The sequence below is a fragment of the Pinus tabuliformis genome, chromosome 3_2, assembly GCF_031772625.1.
Source record: "Pinus tabuliformis cultivar Carrire ecotype Pingquan chromosome 3_2, CPIR1, whole genome shotgun sequence".
NCBI classification, from domain to species: Eukaryota; Viridiplantae; Streptophyta; class Pinopsida; order Pinales; family Pinaceae; genus Pinus; species Pinus tabuliformis.
In genome coordinates, this window is record NC_142302.1 from 1003605561 (window position 1) to 1003630082 (window position 24522).

The following is a 24522-nucleotide window of genomic DNA, read 5'->3' on the forward strand; positions in this document are numbered from 1 at the left end:
TATTCCCCCTTGTCAGATACAAGGTGAGATGATGGAGAAAACTCAACTGCAAGACTCTTCAATACTCTAGAACAAGTTCTGACATATGACTGGAATATCTTCTTGGCTGTTGATGCCCATTGCCAAGAAGCGATCCATCCAAGATGAATATTTGTTCTTGCAGGAGGTTTGTTTTTGAAGCATCTATTTGAAGAATGGTTGGTTTTATGACAGTGCTTACATGGATGAAGATCAAAACAGTGATCTTTCAGATGGCCAACTCGGTCATAGTGTTGGAATTTCACAATCTGTTGTTGTTGCTGTGGAAGAGGAGCAAAATCTGGAACAACTGAAGTTGAACTGTCATGAAGGAATCCAACACTCTGAAACTAAATGGGCTTTGAGTAATCTGGAATATGAAAGGACACGTCCTTGTCATATCTAAGACCAGTTATGTGCTTGTTGTGGACAAGCTCTTCCCAAGGTCTAATGATGGGCTTGGGAAGTGCAAACTGAACTTCTGCATCTGCATGTAACTCTATTGCTTTATTGGGCACTGGATCTGAATGAACTTCAACAATATTGACTTGCTGCTGATGGGTGGTTGTCTCAATGTTCTGAACAAAAACAGGTTCAGAATGATGTCTATTTTGATGTAGCTCTTCTTGCTGTAGCTGTGATTCAAGCTACAAAAAATCAATTTTGTCTTGTACATTTTGCAAGAAAGTTTGAATGTTGAAAAGAGTTTCCTTACTGAATTTTACCATCCCATCAATAGTGGAATAGATTAGACTATTCAATAATTGTAATGCATCATCAATTTTCTCCATTTCATGACAATGTTGCATGAATATCTCACACAATGCCAAATAGCCGCAACTTTAAAGAATATAAATAGCCCCAATGTTGGACATAATTATGCAATCACTTGTGCAACTAAATAAGCATTGCATGAAGAGCGCCACACTGAAAGATTGTTGTAGTTGATAGACAAGTAATACCCATTATTTCATAGTTCTCAAGCATGTTGTCATCAATGAGGTGGCTACATAGAACCTATTTATAGCTAAGGCAGATCCAGTTTTGTTTTGTAGGATCGTCACACTTAAAGGGAGAGTATCAAGGTTAGGTATATAGCATGGATCACAAAACCTAGAAATGGGCCGATAGACAGTTTACCTTCTAGGTTCTCGCCTCAATTTCAATACCAGAAATTTCACACGCTCTAACAACCTTGGTTTGCTAGTGGCCACTATTTATTTCAATGGTTAGAAGGAGCCAACAACTTATCTATCAAAATAAAATTGTTATCCTTGTCAAAGACTTTAAGGTCGATCCAAGCGAGTTCAATTCCATGGCAGGAGCATCGTTTTACAATCCATAAGGGTTGTAGAACTGACTTTGCAATGAAAAGATCTATTGTTTAGATTTACGAGACGGCCGTGGTGTTGGCTTGGCTTTAGTCCTGATTTTTCTTAATCGGTAAGCGTATCTGATGTGGCCCTCAGTTGGATATATAAAATTTGCAAAGACAACAGGGTTCAAGGTTGGATAAGGATGGATGGTTGGCTACACTGCCAGAGATTCTTTCATCTCACCATGAGTATAAATCATAGGTCGAAGATGTCACAGGCCCGGGAAATTGCATGCAATTTCAAAGGACCCTTTCATCGAGCAACAAAGGAAGCCGAGCTACGAGCTTTTGTCATACGAACCATCAAAGCAATTTTTCTGGAAATGGTTCAGTTGATTCAAGCCCCTTGTCGGCTAGTTTTCACGAGCCACAATGGTTGAGCCCTCCCTTTCTACCTGATCATGATGGAAACTCTATTAATACTCCCTAGTGGTTGAGCCCTCCCTTTCTGCCTGATCATGATGGAAACTCTGTTAATACTCCCTCAGATTCAGGTTTGAGCCCGTATATAACAGAAGCATCCTCCAAAGAGGAATACCCCTCAGCTACCCCTTACTTCAATCCAAAGACACCAGAATCCTTTACACTCCCAATAAATACAGAGGACTGTTTCCAAAGACAATATAAAAGTCAGCCTGATCTGCCACAATGCTCAAAAAGCCAGCTAGCTTTATCACAACACCCATCAATCCATAATCGTTCTTTTTTCTCCAGGCGCTTGCACCATACTTCCAACAAACACCTTAACAAGAAAATCTCAGACAGTCGGATTCATGCATTAAATTCACTTAGAAACAACTTCGATTCCGTGTGAGCACTCAGAGATGCAATTGTCGAGATCAATATATTAAACTTCAATATTTATCTCTTTCGGCGTCCAGGCCTTTATTCTTCCACAAAAGTCGCATGAGATATCAGAAGTCTAACAACAAAGGAGGACTCCAGCTATTACTCATCCTCCACGCCAGTATTTCCCATCACATCATTTCCAAGCTGGTCAGACCTACCCAGCTAGTTTTTTTTTAACAGTGTCTCCAATATCTAGCATTGAGAGGTTGCAAGAATCTTTCCATCCCCATGGATATTCTTGGGGAAATATCGATGCTTCAGTATGTCGACCTCAGAGGCTGTGCTCAATTGATACAGCTGCCCAGCGGAATGGCATATCAATCGTCTTTAAAATGCCTCAATTTACGCGATACTCATGTATCACGATTACCTGAGAATTTAGAACTGCTCGACAAATTAGAAGAACTCAGATTAGGGAGTCCACTATTGACAGATTTACCGATTTCCTTTGGCGAGAGGTTAGTAAAAAATTACCAGGGAGTTCCATCATCACATATGCTGGATGAAGCCTTCCTATCATCACTGGTAAAACTGATGTTGGTCAATTGCAGCACTTTGAAGGCACTCACAAATATTTCAAATCTTGTAAATCTTAAGGTTCTCGGTATCTTTTTGTGTCAAGAGCTAGAAACTGTAAATGTTGAATCTCTTTGGCAGAGTTCAAAGGTGCAGAGTCTAGGCATGTGCGTTTTTGCTATTTGAGGCAGTGTATAGAGAACCCAGCACAAATCTAGCTGAGAGAGGTCAATCGGACAGTGTGCAGCATGAAATAGGCATGCACACAATAATGGCAATTCTATCTGCAGGAATGCAGAAGTAACATGCATAGAGAGGCCACAACACAAGTGGCTCAAATTGGAGCAGGACAGGAGTACACCCACTTTGATACCATGTTAAACACACACATAGCAGAGACAAAATAGGAAAGATAAACATGAGATTGTATTTATTATTGACAATGATATACATTTATAGTACATTCGTGTGATCATTGGGTTCCACATCCCAAGGTCTCTTGAACTCTCATCGCTGTTCACATTCTACACCAACTCATAGAAGATTAGGTGTCAAACAAAATTAAATTTAGAAATTGTAAGATTTATATTTTTATTAAAATTTACAAAAAAAAATCAAAATTTTATTAAAATTAAAAAATTCTTTTTTCTCAGTATATAAACATTTATTTTTTATTTTAATAATTGGTAACCTTTTAATTTAATTATTAAAATATTGAATTTATTTACCTATTAAATAAGTCTTGTACATAGACAAATTTGTTTTATTCTTATTATTTAATATTAATATTTTTATTCATTTTTTAAAATTAAAAAATTCTTTTTTCTCAGTATATAAACATTTATTTTTTATTTTAATAATTGGTAACCTTTTAATTTAATTATTAAAATATTGAATTTATTTACCTATTAAATAAGTCTTGTACATAGACAAATTTGTTTTATTCTTATTATTTAATATTAATACTTTTATTCATTTTTTTATTCCCTTTGAAATGAATTACCCCAGCCGATGCCGTGTCCTATTATTGACCGTAGATTTGTGGTGTTAGAGGATTAAATGATGTTGGATCATTGATCCTCACACTGTCCTTTTGTCTCCCAACCCAATGGATAACATATTGTATGCCTTCGGCAGAGCAAAATCAGGATGCGGCCACCGTGCGTTTCAAATCTACTGTCAATCCACCACGCCCTATCTCACAATCAACAACGTGAGCTACAGGGTTTTGGGCTACAATCAAAACAGTATGAAAATCGCCAGTGGCACAGTTTTTACAGACTGTGGCATTCCGCAAGCTCCTGTTAATCTCACTGCCTCTCTGTTTAAACTTGCTGGTTCGTCCTACCAAAGTATAACCCTGGGAATAGGATGCCCGGCAATAGGAAATTTGCCTGTGCTCAATGTCCCAACAGGGGCGTTTGAAAGAAGCGCTCCATCCTCTACCTCCCATGGATACCCGAAAATTTCAGCCAGACTCCCATACTTATGCTTCCCTCTTGCAGGTCTGTCGCAGTACGAATTTCTTACCCCAAGCCAAACTCGTCCATGCCCACATCATATTAACTGGATTTAAGCTCAATAAATTCTTGGACACCAAAATTCTGATTGCGTATGCCAAGTGCGGGAGTCTGGTGCATGCGCGCCAAGTTCTAGAAGAGTTACTGCAACCAAATGTGGTCTCGTGGACAACAATGATCGCAGCTTACTCCAAATACGAGCACGAGGCTCTGGGATTGTTTTATCGAATGCAGCGATCCGGTATCAGACCAGATGAGTTCATGGTCGCCAGTGTTCTTCCGGCATGTGCTAGCATGGCAGTTCTGGAACACGGTAAGCAGATCCAAACCAATATCATTAGAAGTGGGTTTCTGTCTGATGTCTTTGTGGGCAGTGCTCTGATAGATATGTATATTAAATGTGGGTGTTTGCGGGATGCACGCAAAGTGTTTGGCGAAATGCCTGCACGAAATGTTGTTTCATGGAATACTATGATCACAGGGTATGCAGAGAATGGAAATCATGAAGAGGCATTGAGTCTATTTTGTGAGATGCAATAGGTTGGCGTTGGACCAGATGAATTCACCTTTGCCAGCGTCCTCCCTTCGTGTACCAATCTTGTGGCTTTGGAGCATGGCAGACAGGTCCATGAAGACATTATTAGGAAAGGGCTCCAGTCTGATGTCTATGTGAGAAGTGCCCTGGTAGACATGTATGCTAAATCTGGTAGCATAGAGGACGCTCGCAAATTCTTTGACAAATTGCATTTACAAGATGTGGTCGCCTGGACGGCAATGATTGTTGGGTATGCTCTGCATGGTTACGAGAAGGAGGCCCTGTGCATGTTTGAGCAGATGCAAGATCTTGGCATGAAGCCTGACCATGTTACCTTTGTTGGTGTTTTGTTTGCTTGCTGCCATGCGGGGCTAGTGGATGATGGGTGGCATTACTTTCATTGCATGAGTCGAGATTATCAAATTATGCCTAGAGTTGGTCGTTCTGGGAAGCTTAATGAAGCTCTAGACTTCATCAATAAAATGCCGACCAAACCCGAAGCTGCTTTGTGGGGAACTTTTCTCAGTGCTTGTAGAATCCATAAGAACATAAAGCTTGGAGAATATGCAACAGAACGTGTTATTGAGTGTGACCCTGAAACTGCCTCCCACTATGTGGTATTATCAAACATCTACAGAGAGGCCGGTAGATGGAATGATGCTGAAAAAGTGCGAAAAGTTATGAAAGACAGAGGTATAAAAAAGATGCCAGGTTGTAGCTGGATTCAGGTCAATAAGACAGTACATGCTTTTGTTGTAGGAGATGGCTGAGACATGAGAAAGGGAACGTGCTGAAACCAGTTTTAAACCACACATGCCATAGACAATTATGAAGATCAGGAGTCATGTGGCTTGTATATATGTGAATCAAGGAGGCTATTGAAGTATGTGTTGACTGTTTTAACGGATTTTGGATTGGTGGTTAAGCTGGGGTGGTGATATTCCTCTACCAAGGTTCAAATCATCAGAGATATTTTTTGCCCTCGTGGACTGTTTTGACCATGTAAGTGCACCGTTGGGTACACCATTCCTTGCAGTTGGGGTAAGGTGCAAGTCTTTGGCAAGTTTGGCAAAACAGAATACCCCAGCTTAGCCAATAGGGTTAGGTGGAAGTCCTGGGCAACTTTGGCAAAACAGAATACCGCAGCTTAGCCAAAGGCTTTTAATTTGAATGTTACACCCAGAGTAGAGAGTAAACATGTTTGCCACATCTCAATAAATAAAAACAAGTTCAAGAAGAAAGGTATGTGGCGACTGCATTCTGCCACCGACTTCATCTCCATGACTTGCACAAAAGTTCCTTGCGCAGAACACCCAGTACTGTTGGTACTAGAAAGATGGACGGTGTTCTAGAAGAACATAGTGGAGACTCATGAAGGGAGCTTCAATCAGGACAGGAGGTAGATCAATTGTCTGAAATAGCTATCTAGGATTTCAAAAAAAAATTGTAATCCTATGGACTGAAGGGAGATCAATTGTTTGAAATAGCTCTCGCTAACAAATACGCGATCTTGTATAAATAAAAAGAGAGTACATATATAGATCTTCGTTTTTTCTGTTCTTCCTGTTTTGTTTTTCCCTTTTAATCCTTTACCGATTTTATCCATTTACTGGAGGAAAAGAATACCTGGTCACAATGTGTCTGTCTGATTTAGACTGGTAATTTTTTGTTTCAATAGCTATCGAATGCTGGAGGAAGGCTTATCATTGCAACTGATGGTGTTTGGGATGCATTGAGCTCTGAGAAGGCTGCAAATTGTTGCCGAGGCTTGCCAGCAGAACTTGCTGCAAAACAAATTGTTAAGGTACAAATACTGTTGACAAGGATAAGCGATCAATGTCACCATCTTTAAGTTTATTTTCTATCATAGCCTAACCGATTTAGCTGTAGGAGGCTTTGAGGATAAGAGGACTTAGGGACGACACTATATGCATTGTAGTGGATTTGATCCCACCTGAGAAATCCGCACCACCAGCTCCAGTTAAGAAGGAAGGCAAATTTAATAATTTAACTTGCAGTCTCTAATATTATTCAAATTGGCAACAATCTCAATTCAAATTCAACTCAGACTTTTGTGATACCGCTGATACAGAGATACAATATGACCATATAAAAGTTGATTTGGAAATATCATATGCAATAATTCTGGCACACTAACATATACAATTAATCAGTAAACTGCATGATGATAATGAATGCAACCTTTACATTACAGATATGGTCCAGCTTGATGATTGGGTGTTGTGCCGAATTTACAAGAAAAATGGTCATTCTCAGAGAGTACAAGGGGTAGAACGAGATGAATCACCAAGTGTAGATGAAGTGATGGCTTTAGATATAGACATTGTCCAGGAAATCTTTGAGGAGGGGTCAGCAATGCTCGCTGAAACTCTTTGGAGGAGTGCCTTTGTTCTGGTTGCCAGAGTTTGTCATTGTTGTCCGAACTAAGGGAAGTGTAGAACACCCAGGTATGGGTTTTGCTTGTAGAAGTGTTCCCACCTGGTCAATTATCCTCTTCTGGTTGGAAATATCCAACATCTTTCCAATACCTGTCTCTGTCACAGCCTGGTCTCAGGTTGAACGCATGAAGTGGTTCCAACTCTCATCAGTGTTTCATTCTCCTCTTGATGTCTGCAGTTTGTTTCGATTCCAACTTCATCTCTATGATAACCATCTCTGTCACAGTGTTTTCTCGAGTTGAACGCATTAAGTGGTTCCAACTCAAATAAATGTTCCATTCTCCTCTTGATGTTTGCAGTTTGTCTCGATTCCAACTTCATTTCTATGATAACCATCTCTGTAACAGCGTGGTCTCGAGTTGAATGCATGAAGTGGTTCCAACTCATATCAGTGTTCCATTGTTCCCTCGACGTCTGTAGCTCATCTCAATTAGTTACCATTCCACATCATCTCTTGGAGCTTTGCCATGGCTTCCTTCTTGATTTCCCACATTATTTCTCTAAGCTTAGATTTGAAAGCCATTTTCTCCACCGTTCCATTCATAAGGCTCCCCACAATTCTAGCCAGCGATTTGTGGATCCTCTGCTTGGATGGACTGTCTACAAAATGCGATTGTCTTCTCATTCCAAGTCTATCCTTCTCTAGTAACCAGGGTGGGCGTCCCCCCCTGGCTCAATCCCATCTTAATCATCTCTGCAACCCTTGTTCAAGAGCCTTTCCGAGTCTATAGGTCTGCTATGGAGCATTTGGAGGCTCTGCCCTTGGGCCTCCTTTCCTTCCCTTAACCTGCCACAATCTCCCAAGTGCCAATTCAAAAATAGTTCAGACCTATGTCACAAGGTTCACCGAACTTCAACTTTGAGGTTCAAAATTCAGCAAACCTGAATTTTTTTTTTTGAGGTTTAGCAAACCTCATCGAACCTCTGGGTCATTACCATTTCCATGGTTCAAGCTCATAACATCATGTCGCAGCTCACACTTGTAGTCCATCCAAAATTCGGCAAACCTAAATTTTCTTTTGGGGTTTGGCAAACCTCATCGAACCTCTGGGTCATTGACCAATTCCATGGTTCAAGCTCATAATTTGATGTCACAGCTCACACTTGTAGTTCATTCTTGCAGTTTCGAAGTCCATGATAGCATTTTTTATGTTTATTGATGTTGATTTCTTACTATCTTGTGCTATATAGCGAACCTCATCAAGAAATTCAAACTCGAATCAAACCTAATCATTATTGAACCTGAACTTGAACCCCAAACCATGTGACTTAGGTTCAGACCAAAGCAAGAAAGTGGCAAACCTCAGAGAATTTTCAGGCGTAAAGCATAGAATGAAAATTATGACTAGATTACTCATCCATAATCACAATTTATTGCCAGATTGAGGATGTTATTACGCTGGGGTGGTGTTTGGTTGAACACCAGATCTGCCTGCTTTGGGGCTCTCAAGCATAGTCTATTTTGCTTCCATTAGAGCTCTCAATTTACCTGAGTATATGTGTCCATTGTTATCTATTTTGTGTAGACTGCTAACATATCTGCAGTACTGGCTCTGATTCATCAGCAATTCTGTTGGTGCCTGCTGTCTACAACTGAGTTGATAATTATGACATTTTTCTTTGGAATATTTGCTTCATTAATTTATCTCTAAATGGTGAATTTACTTCAAAATTATGAGATTATTGGGTCTTTGTTAATGGTGGTCAAGCTGGAAATCGCTAGTTTTTCGAATTGGGTTGAAACTTGAAAGTTATGATCTTTCTAGGTATTTTATATTGGTTTGTGTTTTCTAAATGTATATGTTTTTGACAAGTTGGGTAGACGATCATACTATTTGTATGTTGAAATTTCTATGGATTTTTCATGGTTGTGGTGTGTCTGTATATAGTTATATATTGTTGAAAACTAGACAAGCTATAGGAATTGAACCTAAGATCTGTCCTCAAGCAATTAGCTGCTCTATCAATGAGATAGATGCCCCTTCATGACAGGCACCCTTAAGGTTCAATATAAAGTTGTGGATTGCTACCTCTGAAACCCACCCTGTTATCCCCTTTAACACACTTTGGTAAAAAATTGACAGGCTAGGAATTGAATTGAAAACTTGCCCTTTAAACAAGTGTTTGCTCTACCACTAACCTGTGTGGTGCTTTGTGATAGGTACCATTAGCAGTTTGATCTAAAGGTGTTGATTGCAACCTTTGACATATATGTGCTATTGGTGAATAGGGTTGAAAATGTGGGCCAAAATCTATTCATATTTTTGGTATTTGTCACAATTATTGGGTGGTGTGAAGTGAAAACTATGTTGATTGTGTTGGAGTTTATATCAGATTCTATCATTCTTGTAGTGTATCTGCTATTAGTGTATGCATCACCTATGAGTGAACTTTGTTGGAAATTACGAAGTTCTGTTTTAGGTTTCTGCTATTAGTTATCAGGTTAAAAAGAATAGTTTTGTGTTATTTGTTTCTGGTATGATTAAAACTACTATTTAAAAAATTATGCAATTCCTTTGTAGGTCCTTTATTGGTGGATTGGTATTTGTCACAATTATTGGTGGTGTGAAGTGAAAACTATGTTGGTTGTGTTGGAGTGTGTATCAGATTCTATCATTCTTGTAGTGTATATGCTATTAGTGTATACATCACCCATGAGTGAAATTTGTTGGAAATTACGAAGTTTTCTTTTAGGTTTCTACTATTGGTTATCAGGTTAAAAAGAATAGTTTTGTATGCATCACCCATGAGTGAACTTTGTTGGAAATTAGGAAGTTTTCTTTTAGATAGCCATTTCCAGCTTAGCATCCTTGCAGTAGATTATGTTTTGTAAACACAGACTTATCATTGGATTCAGAACAAAACATGATAAATTGTATCTGAGTTGTTGCTCCTTGAATGTGGACAATCTTTGTTTACAATTTTTTATTAAAATTGGATAATTGTGTTGCAAATTTGAATTGTGGCTATGCATGGGTAATGCCTGCTTATATTTTGGCATTTTTGAATTTTCAATTTTTCAATCTGGTTTTCTTTTAAATAATGTTTTTCCTGTTAACAGATTTAGTTTATACTCGGTTCAACCTTAGTAAAAGCATTAATCTATTTCTTATGTGTTTTTTGGGTTCTAGGCATTTAATATAGAATGGTGTTTCCTTCCTTTTAGGATTTGGTATGTTATTTATACTGAGGTAAGAGAAGTCCAAAGGAGGCCTTTTTCTGTTATGGCCTTGTATATCTTTGTCTCAGCTACGAAGGATTAAATCCTTGCTTTTCCATGTGATGTACTGAAATAAAAACTAGCTGTAGAGAATATTGTAGAATGCATCTTGTTGCAAGTCCGTCATGCTAATAATTGCGTATTTGACATTGCAGGCTGGGCTCGGAATATACGGTGCAGACAGTATCAGGATTTTTTGCTTGTGCTGTCTGTCAAACTGACATCACACCTAGTGAGGGAATTTCTGTGCATGCTGGCCTTCAGATAAGGATTTTGCAGCATGGGGTCAAAACTTTGTTGATGACAAGCATCGCATTTTGTTGACGACACTACATGCATTGTACTGGATTTGATCCCACCTGAGAAATCCGCACCACCAGCTCCAGTTAAGAAGGAAGGCAAATTTAAGAATTTTTTCAGAAGGAAATCCACTGATTCATCGTCTAAGTCAGTTGAAAAGCAGCAAAATATAGACATTGTCCAGGAAATCTTTGAGGAGGGGTCAGCAATGCTCGCTGAAAGGTAGATAGCCATTTCCAGCTTAGCATCCTTGCAGTAGATTATGTTTTGTAAACTCAGACTTATCATTGGATTCAGAACAAAGCATGATAAATTGTATCTGAGTTGCTGCTCCTTGAATGTGGACAATCTATGTTTACAAATTTTTATTAAAATTGGATAATTGTGTTGCAAATTTGAATTGTGGCTATGCATGGGTAATCCCTGCTTATATTTTGGCACTTTTGAATTTTCAATTTTTCAATCTAGTTTTTTAAGTGAACTATTCAAAAATCATGAGAAATTAGTCAGTTACGACTACCTCTCATGGAAATGGTCATACGTTTGAATGACTTACTTAACGCAGTTGAATCCCAAAAAATGATATCTAATCTTTTTCCTGTTAACAGATTTAGTTTATACTCGGTTCAGCCTTAGTAAAAGCATTAATCTATTTTTTATGTGTTTTTTGGGTTCTAGGCATTTAATATAGAATGGTGTTTCCTTCCTTTTAGGATTTGGTTTGTTATTTATACTAAGGTAATAGAAGTCCAAAGGAGGCCTTTTTCTGTTATGGCCTTGTATATATTTGTCTCAGCGACGAAGGATTAAATCCTTGCTTTTCCATGTGATGTACTGAAATAAAAACTAGCTGTAGAGAATATTGTAGAATGCATCTTGTTGCAAGTCTGTCATGCTAATAATTGAGTATTTGACATTGCACGCTGGGCTCGGAATATACGGTGCAGACAGTATCAAGATTGTTCGCTTGTGCTGTTTGTCAAACTGACATCACACCTAGTGAGGGCATTTCTGTGCATGCTGGCCTTCAGATCAGGATTTTGCAGCATGGGGTCAAAACTTTGTTGATGATAAGCATCGCCTTTTGCGCATCATAGATCCTACTCTTCGACCAGAGGTTGAAGGAAGGGTTGAAATCTCAGTGTCTGTGGTGATTGCATTGAATTTTGATTCTGCTTCCCCTCAAAAGAGACCATCAATGATGGAGGTATTGCATTTTCTAGAAAAAATGCCATCATCCACAACCGATTAACCAATTCTTTCTTCCTATGTAGCATCCTTGCTTTGACATAAGTCGAACAGAGATGAGGACTAACACCCACATTCCATATTCAACAGCTCTACTTAGACATTGACATAACTCATATAGACATCTCTATGATTGGGACTCAGCAACAGACAAACTCTGTTGTCAACTTAGCGGCTTAGTAAATGGCCAGAGTCTTCTTAAAAATTTCAATATTTCTACAATTGAGGATTGTAGCAAAGCTCAGGGATCAAACTTAACTCCATGCTTATGAGGCATCCGCGTTCTCACAGTTTACTTGTAGCTCATTCTCAATTTTAATGGGAAGGTGATATATGGTGTATTATTGTTGCAGTGGCAGGGAATGGATTTTATCCATTTACTGGAGGAAAAACATACCTGGTCACAATGTGTCTGTTTGATTTAGACTGGTAATTTTTTGTTTCAATGGCTATCGAATGTTGGAGGAAGGCTTATCATTGCAACTGATGGTGTTTGGGATGCATTGAGCTCTGAGAAGGCTGCAAATTGCTGCCGAGGCTTGCCAGCAGAACTTGCTGCAAAACAAATTGTTAAGGTACAAATACTGTTGAAAAGGATAAGTGATCGATGTCACCATCTTTAAGTTTATTTTCTATCATAGCCTAACCGGTTTAGCTGTAGGAGGCTTTGAGGATAAGAGGACTTAGGGACGACACTACATGCATTGTAGTGGATTTGATCCCACCTGAGAAATCCGCACCACGAGCTCCAGTTAAGAAGGAAGGCAAATTTAAGAATTGTTTCAGAAGGAAATCCACTGATTCATCGTCTAAGTCAGTTGAAAAGTAGCAAAATATAGACATTGTCCAGGAAATCTTTGAGGAGGGGTCAGCAATGCTCGCTGAAAGGTAGATAGCCATTTCCAGGTTAGCATCCTTGCAGTAGATTATGTTTTGTAAACACAAACTTATCATTTAAAATTGCAAAGGGAGTAGCCAGAGGCCTGTCTTACTTACATGAAAGGAAGTTTGTTCATGGAAATATTAAGCCAAGCAACATCGTTCTGGGCTTTGACATGGAGCCATGCATAGCAGATTTTGGGCTAGAAAAGCTACTGGACACTGTCAATGTCAAGTATAGTAGCTCTACTATCCACCTAAGGAACCTTGAAGGTATATTTTCAAGGAGCAAACGATGAGAGGTTGTATCCTCCATGGTCACTCTAGAAATCCTTATAAACCCATGTAAATATGGTCTTTGATTAATATAAAACCTTAAGTTACAAAATTTCTCTCTCTCTCTCTCTCTCTATGTATGTCTTATTGATAACCAAATATGTATATATTATTTAGACGTATCTTTCTCTCAATTATAAAATCTCTTAGATTTTCGGCCAATCTTGCTTTAAATTATAAAAAATTGTGAAATATTGGCGAATCTTTTGTTAAAATATTAGACCTTATAAATAAAAGGAAAATATTTTCTACTAAAATATAATTTACTCATTTTCCACACTAGGGAAAATATGCCTACATGCCTACTTTTCATCATCTAATAGGTTTTTATGATGCACTCCTGCAAATCTATTTGTTTGTTTTGATCCCTTTTACAACAAAGGTCATGTATGTGTTAATCTAACCTCCACTTCCCTCAATCTTGGGAGATATTAATGTGTGCACTCTCACTTCATGAATATCAACTCTAGTAATTAAATTACATCCATATCCTTGAGAGCTTGTGTTATCCATGTTGATGTAATTAGATGTAGCCTTAAACCTATTTATTTAAGGAGAAGCACCATTAGGAAATTTTAGGAAGCTTCTCTCAAGAGTAGTAAGTTCCCACAAATTCTATTTTGTATTATTATCGAATAAGAATTGATGTTTATCTTCCTTTTTTATTCAGTGACCTTATCTTCTTTAGCACATCTCTAAACATATTTAACTACTCTCTAAAATATCTTAATATGTTGTTAACAGGAAATCTATATAGGATTCTTTATAAAAGTTGTTACTACACTTTTCCCAAGCTACCTTATCCTGTTCATTAGCAAGCATCTCTTTTGTAATATTGAGTCATTTGTGGACATTAAAAGCATTTTCCTCTGACTTTCTTTCTTTGATATTAAGTTTTTTCTACTGATTGGAGATCATATTACATGATGCATGATTAACAAATGCTTCTTATTTGTACAAAAAATACACTGGAGATATAAAAGAGTTAAGACACATGATAAATGAAGAGTTTGGTTTTATTTATCTAGATCACAATATCACACATATGAAAATTATTTCACCATTTGAAAAACTTATCATTTCTTTATCCACTCACTATATGAGTTCCATTGGGAGTGTAGAGCCTTACAACAATAATATATTAGTGCAATTTTCAAAATTTCATATAATCTACTAATTATCAGCACTAAACTCTTTATAAATGAAGTTGAAACACTAAAAAAGGATGCTTGTCTTTTAATTTAAAAGAGAATTATCATGGTAAATTGGTATAAGAATATTAGTAGAAAAAATCACCTAGTTATAAGCCTAAATATTGGCAAAGGCTAATTCTTCATGTGGCATAATCAATTAACCATGTGATCTTGCTACATGATGCAAAAAAAATGACCCATGGATCCTAATACTTTTTAGGGTTCTTTTTCAATTCAATAGGCTTTTCTTCTTCTTCTTCTTCCTGAGATGGTAAAGATAATGACTCAAGAATGACTCTAAGCTTACTAGATAACCAAAATATCAACATACCTTGCAATTTCCACACTAGCCACTTACGGATTTTCAAACATCAATGTTTAGATAATAAATAATGGATGGCCATAAAAAAAATATAAACATTAACACCAAAAATAATAATAATCACATGAACCTACTGAGAAAGCGGAAACACATAAGATATCATCTTCACATTGGATACTTTGGAGAAAGGCAATCTTGAGTACCACGATCAAATAAAGAAACACGAAAACACATAAGATATCATCTTCGCATTGGATACCACGATCAAATAAAGAAACACCAGACTACCGGAGAAGTGACTGTTAATTTTTAAAATTTTGATATAAACATTGGTTTTCAAGAGAAATTGCAATTAGCAATGTACAAATTACTGAATAAATAATTACCAATTAAACTTTTAAGTCACGTTTTAAAGGTGCAATTAAGTTGAGCTTTCATCTTGTCATTCAATTGATGGACACTGAATATTAAATATAACATAAATATATAGGAGTAGCATGTGAGCGTTAGTTTTATAAAGAATATTCTTTTTATTATTAATAAAAATATAGATAGTTAGTTTCATTTTAAAGGGTTATAAATATGAGTTATAAATACAAGACTTAAAAGGTTGTAAATATTTAAAGGGTTGTAAATATGAGTTATTAATTGTTTTAACTCAAAACCTGATAAATAGCAATTTAGCAATTTATTTTTAATTGAGTGACTCAAATTCATGTTTATTTAGGTTGAAGGTAAACCCACTAAAGTGGAAAAAATTGTGATGCTAATAATTATAGGGATTGTCATCATGGGGTGATAAGAAATTTAATATTAGAAATGCAACAACATAAATGTTCACAACAAATTTAGAGAGATCCACCTTGTTGAATAATGCACACATAATGGATTTCCGTACTTTATGCCTTACGGCGTTTTCTTTACAACATCTGGTGCAAATGCTAGTATTTAAACATTCTACCAAAATTCGACAGAAATTCACAACACATTTTAATTCGCAGAAATCATTCGGTTTAGGCCCTGACAATATTTTATGTGTTGCCCTGCAAATATAGAGCTGATCTGGAATATATGTGCACCTACACTGGAATAGTAAAACTAATGCTGAGGGCACAAGTGCTTCAAAGATTCTAGGTCCCAATATCACGTTTTTCTTAAAGTATAAATGGGATAAGTATTGCATTTAATGTGTCAATATAGTAATGTTATGATAGTCAGCCATAAACGACAATTTAATTTAATAGTATTATTAATGTTAAATTCAATTTGTTCTTATGAAAGGTTTCATATTAATGTTAAATTTAAGCTGCTAATAATAATAATATTTGCTTAGAAATTATATTTGTTTAGAAATTTGATTATGTAGGAGAAAAAAAATATTTGCATAGGAATTTGATTATTTATAAAGGGTTATATATCTATATATATAGTTATAGATATAGATATATATTAAAGATATTTTAATTGGGAGGGATATTGATTTTCATGTATATAGTAAATTAGTCATGTTTACAATTCGTAAAGAGGTTGATAATCAAAACCATTCTAAGAAGCCCGCAGAGGTTTGGTCTTGTGGCCAGCGGACGATCTGTTAAGTCGTCTGTGTTGCTGTGCAGATCACAAGTTCGAACCTCATCTTACCCGAGGGTCATTCTAGCGGGCTAGGCAATTCCTCCTAGAGGTTATAGTGGCAGTCGGTGGGATTCAACCCCGTGTAACACGAGTACGATACCACTGCCGTTGCTGATTCTGCTAGTCAACAAAAAAAAAAAAAACCACTCTAAGAAAATAATATTTTCTTTAGGTGTGATATTTTGGGTTTCAAACTCATGTAAAATTTTATTATCAAATCATAATATCAGGCTAGGAGGTAACTCCTCAAAACAAATTGTGTTTCTTCATTAAGATTGCTCATGGTTATATATAAGGAGGGAGAGACTCTTGGGCCTCACCTCCTAGTTTCTTCATTTTCATATTCTCCATTATTTACTATTTAGATTATTTACAAATGTTCACCCAATCCCAATGATTAGGTGTCAACATTCCCCCCCTTAATGTGAAGGAATGTTGGTGAGTCCAAGCATTGTTTTGAATCTTTCGAAATTTTCTCTTCCAAGCACTTTGGTGAAGATGTTTGCAATCTGCTCATTAGTGGAACAATGGGGTAGATGGATTGTATTAGCCTCAACATGATGTCAAATCAGATGGTATTTTGTATTGATGTGCTTTATTTGATCATGGAACTTTGGGTTCTTGGCCAACTTTACTGTAGAGGTGTTGTCAATCATGAGTGGAGTTGAATGTACTTGTTTCACCTGCAAATCTTCCAGAATTTTCCTGAGCCACACAATTTCTTTTATTGCCTCAACTGCTGCCACATATTCTGCCTTTGTTGTGGAATATGTAGGAACTGATTTTTTGCGTGATATCCACGAGACAGATCTTGATCCAAGACTCATAGCATAACCTGAAGTAGATACCACAGTTTGTTTGTCTCCATCGAAGTCTGAATCAGAGTATCCAATCAAGTTGAAGTCACCCACCTGTGTATACTTTAGTCCAAAATCTTGGGTTCCCATCAAGTACTTTAGAACTATTTTTACAGCAGACCAATGTCCCTCACAAGGATTTTTCATAAACCTGGAGAGGATTCCAACAACAAATGAAATGTATGGCCTGGTAGTAGTTAGGTAGTTGAGACTTCCTACAAGCTGTCTATACTTTGTTGCATCCTCAAATTCTTTTCCTTCAATGGATGTGAGGTTCAAGTTTTGTTCCATTGGAGTAGTCAAAGGATTGCACTCAACCACGCCAAATCTGTTCAACAGATCTCCAATGTACTTATTTAGAGAGAGGAATATATACTTTGGATGTTGAGTTACTTCAATACGAAGATAGTTGTGAACATAGCCCAAGTTAGTCATTTCAAAACCTTTCCTCAATTCCTTCTTTATGGATGCAATGTAGTTCTCATTGTTCCCTGTCATCAAAATATCATCTACATATACCACAAGATATACAACTATTTTTCCAACTTTCTTGACAAACAAAGTTGCATCATCAAAATCATAATGTTTGAAGTTGAATTTCAGAAGATGCCCAGTTAACTTTTCATCCCAGGCTCGTGATGCTTGCTTGAGGTCATACAAGAAGTTCACAAGTTTTCATACTTTATGTTCATGTCCCTTCACAATAAATCCTTCTAGATGGGACATAAAAACATTTTCTTTCAGATCTCCATTCGAGAAAGCAATTTTTACATCCATTTGATGGTCTTTCCAATTGTTCTGAGATACCAAGGCAAAGAGTGTCTGGATGGTAGCCCATTTTGCTGTGGGGGAAAAAGTCTCCTCATAATCGACCCCTTCCTTCTGTGCAAAACCTTTTGCCACAAGACTGCCTTTGTGCTTGTCAACTGAGACATCAACTTTATACTTGTTCTTGTAGACCCACTTGCAACCAATTGGTTTGGTTCCAAATGGAGGATCAACCAGCTTCCAAGTGTTATTCTTTATCAATGCATCATACTCCTTTTGGATTGCTTCTTTCTCATGAGAAGAAACTTCTTTAAAGGAAGTTGGTTCAAAATCTGTAGACAATTTCAGTGCACAATCATAAGAAACATCCATATCAAGAAGTCAATCAGAATCATCTACATCACCTCCATTTTTCCTGGTTGAATTTCATGTTCCTGTCTTTCGAACCTCATCAGGATGAACACTTAAAAATGTCTTTGTTAGTCATTTTGGAGGACCTTTTTGAAATGGCTCAGGCTGCTTAGTTGACTGAGTTGGGACTGAATCAAGATTGAGTCTCCCAATTTTGTCAATAACACCACTCAAAATATCATCAGTGGTTGGAGCTTCATGTGGGGGAGAGAGTGCTTTAGAAGAAGATTCTAGAGATTGATCCAGTATAGGAATCTCCCCTTCAAGATTTTGAATATGATTATCAAATTCTTGAAACGATTTTTCATGTTTGAATCTATCCAAGCGATCAAGCTGCCACTCAACAACAATGTCATCTTTGGAAGATTCAAGAAAGATTACATCTCTAGATACAACAAACTTCTTATTAATTTCATCATAGAGACGATATGGTTTGGAGGTATTTGAATACCCCAAGAAGATACACTTACAACTCCTTGCACCAAGTTTGTTTCTTTGTACCTTTGGTATCAAGGATTAACAGGTGGAACCAAAGACCATGGGATGCTTTACCGAAGGAATGTGGCCATACCACATTTCATAAGGAGTCTTGTTTCTAAAACCATTAGATGGAAATATATTCTTTACATATACATCACATAGAACTGCATCAACCCAAAACATCAATTCTACATTCTTGAAAAACATCATGGAACGTACCATATTTAAGATTGTCCTATTCTTCCTTTCAACTACTCCATTCTGTTGGGTATTATAAGGCACAGTTGTTTGATGTTTGACCTCATGCTGGCGAAGATAGTTTTCAAATTCATTTGAAGTGTATTATTTTCCATTATCAGTGAGAATATATCCAATATGATATTGTGCATCATTTTCAATCCATGTATGAAAGTTCTTGAATGTTTGAAAAGCATCAGATTTGTTCTTCAATAAATAAACCCAACACATTCTGGTATAGTCATCAATAAATGATCATATATTTATTTCCATTTGCATAAGGAACAAGCATAGGCCCACATAAATCTAAATGAATGAGTTCAAGTTTTCTATGTACTCTGGAATGTGAATCGTGAAAACACTGTTTGCTATGCTTTCCTAGAAAACAAGCATCACATTGCTTAAGTTTCCTAGGAATTGTAGGAAAACCAATAACACCATTTTTCTTAAACAAGGGAAGGTTGTCATAGTTCAAGTGTCCAAATCTAGCATGCCATAAAATACTTGATGGAAATGTACCTTCATCATAATGAGAACTGTATGAGAAATTTTGTGCATGATCATAGGTACCTTGTAGCTTCAGAAGTCTTTATTCCTCTATGCCCGTCATGACTAGTGAGTGATCTGATGCTCTTTTGACTTCAACCTTGCCATCAAACATATGAATGGAGTGTCCTTGCTAACAAATGTGTACCAAGGGAAGCAAGTTTCTCCTTAGTTGTGGGAGATATAAAACATCATGAAGAAGAAATTCTAGAAGACCAGACAATTTGAGCCTAATTGTGCCAAGCCCTAATGGATTTAGTTTTGATTTGTTTGCAAAGTGTACTGTGCCATCAACATTATCAGTAGATTCTTCAAAAAGCTCTCTTCTAAAATTCATGTGGAAATTTCCTCTTGAATCAAGCAACCAATCATTTTTCTAAGAAGCAAGTGAGGCATTAAACAAGTATTCATTTACTCCAATATTACAATGTTCCACAACATAGTGAGCAGATTTAGGTGATTTACCTTTCTCTTTGTTATTGGTTTTACCTTTGCCTTGATTTCTTTCCTGCTCAATTCCTTCCCAAGGAAACTTTCATGTGGATGCATCATGTGATCCATCTCTATTGCATCGTATGCAATGAAGATCAAACTTTTCTCCTTGAGAGTGTCTGCCCACCCTGCCTCTGAAATTTCTTCTTGCTCTTCCTCTTCGACCACCTCTTCTTGTAGAAGAATCTTGAGCATGATCCTTCTCTCTATGTGCAAGAAACAGAGCTTTTTCAGAAGACTGAGTTGTCTTTTTCCCAAAATCCTACTCTCTCTCAACAAACTTTTTCACAAGGGATTCAAAGGTAATCTCTTTGAGGTTTTCATTTGCTTGCCATGATTCAAGGTAATTTGAATAAGTGGGATAAAGTTCCTTGACAAAAGTTATAAGAGGAATTTCTAGTTGAACATTAGTCACTTCGATATCATGCATAATAGATCTTACCTTTTATGCTGAAGCAAGAGGTCATTATTTTTCAATTCCAGACCGAACAATTTAATCATCAATTAGACAACTTAAAGTTCAAAGTGTGAGTCATAAAGTTCCTTCAACTTCTATAAGGATTCAAAAGAATGTTTAAATGGTGAAATATGAAAAATCACCTCTTCATTTACAGATGTTGCAATCAATGCATAGGCCTTGTTGTTCTTGTTTTCCCAAATGGTGAATTCCTTGTCTGAGGTAGGCTTTGCATGTTCATTATCTCCTTCTCCTACACAAACTCCTTTCCACAACTCATTGAAAATGAGAGTGTGTTTTATCTTCCACGACCATTCTGGATAGTTCCCTTTCCCAGAGAGAACTACTCCAACTATAGAGATCAATGAATGCATTTAAAAAAATGTGTGTTGTAAAAAAATCACTCTTCTGCTGGAAACAATTTGCACTTGTTGTGTAAAACAAATTGCGTTGTAGTAGAAATACTATGAAAATATAATTCTGATATGTATATAATAGATGTATATTTGGGGAAGTGTGTATATGGGAAGGGTGTATGTGGGGGAAGAGGTTATAGTGGGGACTGAGGTGTCTTATTCCCTGGAATGGTGTGAGCAGTATTATGAAATGGTGCGAGAAAATGGTGTGAGTTGACTAGTGAAATCACAGTGGAGGCAACATTAATATATAGCTACACTGAGTATACAGGAGTGAGGAAGGGATCGATGGTATAGCGTATGTACCACAATGTATGTATGGAGAATTGTATGGAGGAGTGCGGGATATAAAAACTAGGAAGAGCGCACAATCAATAGGAGCAGATTATTAAAAAACAAAACAATGGAGTAGGTTGGTAATGGAGCTGCAATTAAAAAACCATATGCAATTATATATGGTATGGAGGTATTGGTGGTGTATTGGTATTACACTGGACCAGAGTTACAATAGGTGGTGGAGGGTCCAAGTGGTGGTATCCGTGCTGCGAGAAGAGTGGTATGGGGAGGCTACAATATATAGAGCAACGTGGTATGGGGAGAGGGGATTCAACTGGGAGTCACAACTTCTAGCATTGGAGTTGTGTTGATACCATGGTGTTGAAGGCATGAGGACTTCGAGTTACCTCTTTTTTTTGTTTTTTGTTTTATTGAGACATTACACAGGACTGGGACAATGTTTGCTTCATTTGGGTGTTGGAGAGGCATTAATTGTGCGTAATGCATATACCAGCTAACAAATTCCCATATATAAAAAAATAACGCAATACAACCTTCAAAAACTTGTCAACAACATTCATGGTGTTTTAAAAAAACATTCGAGGCACAACACATATACTTGGACCTTCACATATGAATAGTTGAAACCGTTGTGTCAAGGTAAGGTAACGCTGAAACTTGCCACACCAACCACATCATCTCTTAGAAAATCCCACACTATTTCATTCCTTTCAAACCGGAGGCAATACTTTGTAATGTTTCAACCCAATATCCACACCGATCTTAAAGCATGCCATTACAAAAACACAGAACTGATGGATATGCACATCAGGGAGGCAGGGAGCGAGAATCACTCCAAGGATGAGGATGACGAGAATTTCACACATTGCAAATAAGGCAGGAAGTAATTACAAGGGAAGGAAAACTAGAAATGGAATTGGTTCTGATACCATGTTAGGCTAAAAGGTAACTCCTCAAAAAGAATTGTGTTTCTTCATTAAGATTCCTCATGGTTATATACAAGGAGGGAGGGAGTCTTGGCTTCACCTCCTAGTGTCTCTTCATTTTCCTATTCTCCAGTATTTACTATTTACATTATTTTACAAATGTTCACACAATCCAAATGATTAGGTGTCAACACATAAAAAGTAAGTGCACTATTCTGAAAATTGTGTTGATGATTTCTACAAATTAATATCTCAATGCTGAATTTTGATAGAAAATTTAAATAAAATATTAATATTAAGTAATAAAGAAAACTAGTAAAAACATTACTTCAGTCAATATATTATATTATAGTAATAATAATAGTAAATAGTGGTCCATACATAACTAAGAGATGGAAGTTGTTGTAACCATAAGAACAATAGGGAAAACATGTTACTTTTGCATATATCATGATTTGAAATTTTGTTATCTTTACTTACTAAAATGCAAGGAAAAAATTTTGTCAAATGCATGCAAATAAAGGAAAGAAACAATTGTTTGGGGATTAACCTATTACAAATTGGTAAAGTAACTATTTTTTTCGTGCGGGTATTGTAAGGATAATTTTTCTCTCCCCATGCGTTGTAGCGGCTACAGCCACCCTCCAAAATTTTTCCTATGCTTCGATTTTGGAGCCTTCCTTCCTATCCACATGAGCTTATCTTGCACTAATTCAGGTATTCATATTATGAATGAGACTTATCTTTTTCATTTTTTCATTTGTTTTCTTGTTTCCACACTTAGCTAATCTTTCTAACTCACAAGCTGATCTCCTAACTTGTTCATACATCAGTTCTGGTCTTGCCTCCAGAAACTGCACAATCCTTGAGGCTTGAGACTGCCTTTTCTGTCCCACAGATACCAAAGTTGTTGAGCACTTCTCCCCAATAGTCATTGTTAACATGGTACCCAAGAGAGATGCTTCAAAAGGTACCACTGAGAGAAGTATTGGGGAATTAGTTGAGAAAACGCCAATGAACTTACTAGTGTATGTGGATACTCCATTGTTTGTAAAAAAGGATTCAGATCTAACACGGCACAATTTTAAGGAAGCTTTTCAGCAAGGAGGTTCAAAGAATATCTAAAGGATCGAGAGGTTTACATCAACGTTCAACAATCATGATTACACAGGATTTCATGCAAGTATCTAGCCTTCCCATGTGTATATGTCATCATTTTATAGTCTAGGGGAGGAAAGAAGGCATAAGATGAAAGTGGATCCTAGTGCTATGAAAGCGATTTTAAAAAATGAGGCAAAGAGGAAACAGAGGTTGCAGAGAATAGAACAGAGGAAGAGAGAAGTACAACAAAGCATTGGAGGAAGAGAAGTAGAAGAAGGAAGATGAAGAAAGGTAATGTGCAATAATAGTAGAAACAATGTAGATGTGAGTTGAAGAGAAGGATTAGAACCGACCAACATCAGAGGAGAAGAGAAAACAAATGTAGGACAAGGAGCTTTCTTAGTAGATTGAAGAATTAATTGTGATCGATGACATGGAGGTATAATTGGAGCTATAGAATGAAGATGTCAACCTAATTCCAAGCACACCACAGGTCACAATTTAGTCTCCACCACCTCTAGTAGCAAAGATAGCTCCAACCGAGGAAGGTGAAATTGTTCCTCTTGATGATGATCTAGTAATGGGCTTGTACAATTTGTCATGCGATGAAATAGAGAAGAAGATTGTCCAAACATGAAGAAAGCATTTTATAGATGGCCTCACATTGCCTGCATTCACTAGAGAAAGGGTGATAGTGGTAGACAACAGGAAGAATCCAAATTCCATTTCCAAGCCAACTTTTCCTTTGTAGGTGCAGAAATATTAAAAAATTAGTATTGATTGTTGGGAATACGCAATTGGCACAAGATTTACAGGCTGTCAAGAAAGAGGTAGAACATCTTTGCACAACAACACAAAATGTAGCTTCTGCACTGGTCCACTTGGAGGAGATGAGAAAAATGATACTTGCTGAAGTATCAACACTTGGAGAGACCATGCGGGACCTCTATGAGGAGCTCATTACCATACATAAGGAAGTTTTTCATTTGCATGGCTTGTGCCAATAGAGAAAATACTTTGTCAAAACTATCAAGAATATACAAGATACCATCGCATCCGTGCATGAATGGACAATGTGATACAAAGAGGCATCGCTTAACTTGGGAAAGAAAATTAAGCCATAGGCACAGTT

At 37.0% G+C, this 24522-nt stretch overlaps 1 protein-coding gene and 1 long non-coding RNA gene across 2 annotated transcripts; both read left to right on the forward strand.

Annotated features, from left to right (window-relative positions):
- The first annotated feature begins 4516 nt into the window (after positions 1-4516).
- LOC149183995 (pentatricopeptide repeat-containing protein At2g03880, mitochondrial-like) lies at positions 4517-6193 on the forward strand. Its single transcript, XM_089417369.1, has 2 exons — positions 4517-4591; positions 4819-6193. Exons 1-2 carry the CDS (start codon positions 4532-4534, stop codon positions 5581-5583), a joined length of 825 nt encoding a protein of 274 aa, XP_089273495.1. The 5' UTR covers positions 4517-4531; the 3' UTR covers positions 5584-6193.
- Positions 6194-12392: 6199 nt separating this feature from the next.
- On the forward strand, positions 12393-13035 carry LOC149183996 (uncharacterized). The gene is made up of 2 exons (XR_016257735.1): positions 12393-12615; positions 12702-13035. It is a non-coding gene; the product is annotated as an uncharacterized LOC149183996 (long non-coding RNA).
- The last annotated feature ends 11487 nt before the right edge of the window (positions 13036-24522 follow it).

Bases quoted from the DNA above. Each gene is read 5' to 3' on its own strand.
- LOC149183995 (XM_089417369.1), top strand. From the start codon at position 4,532: ATGAGTTCATGGTCGCCAGTGTTCTTCCGGCATGTGCTAGCATGGCAG. The intron at 4,592-4,818 runs GTAAGCAGATCC...GAGATGCAATAG, and splicing joins CATGGCAGTTCTGGAACACG to GTTGGCGTTGGACCAGATGA.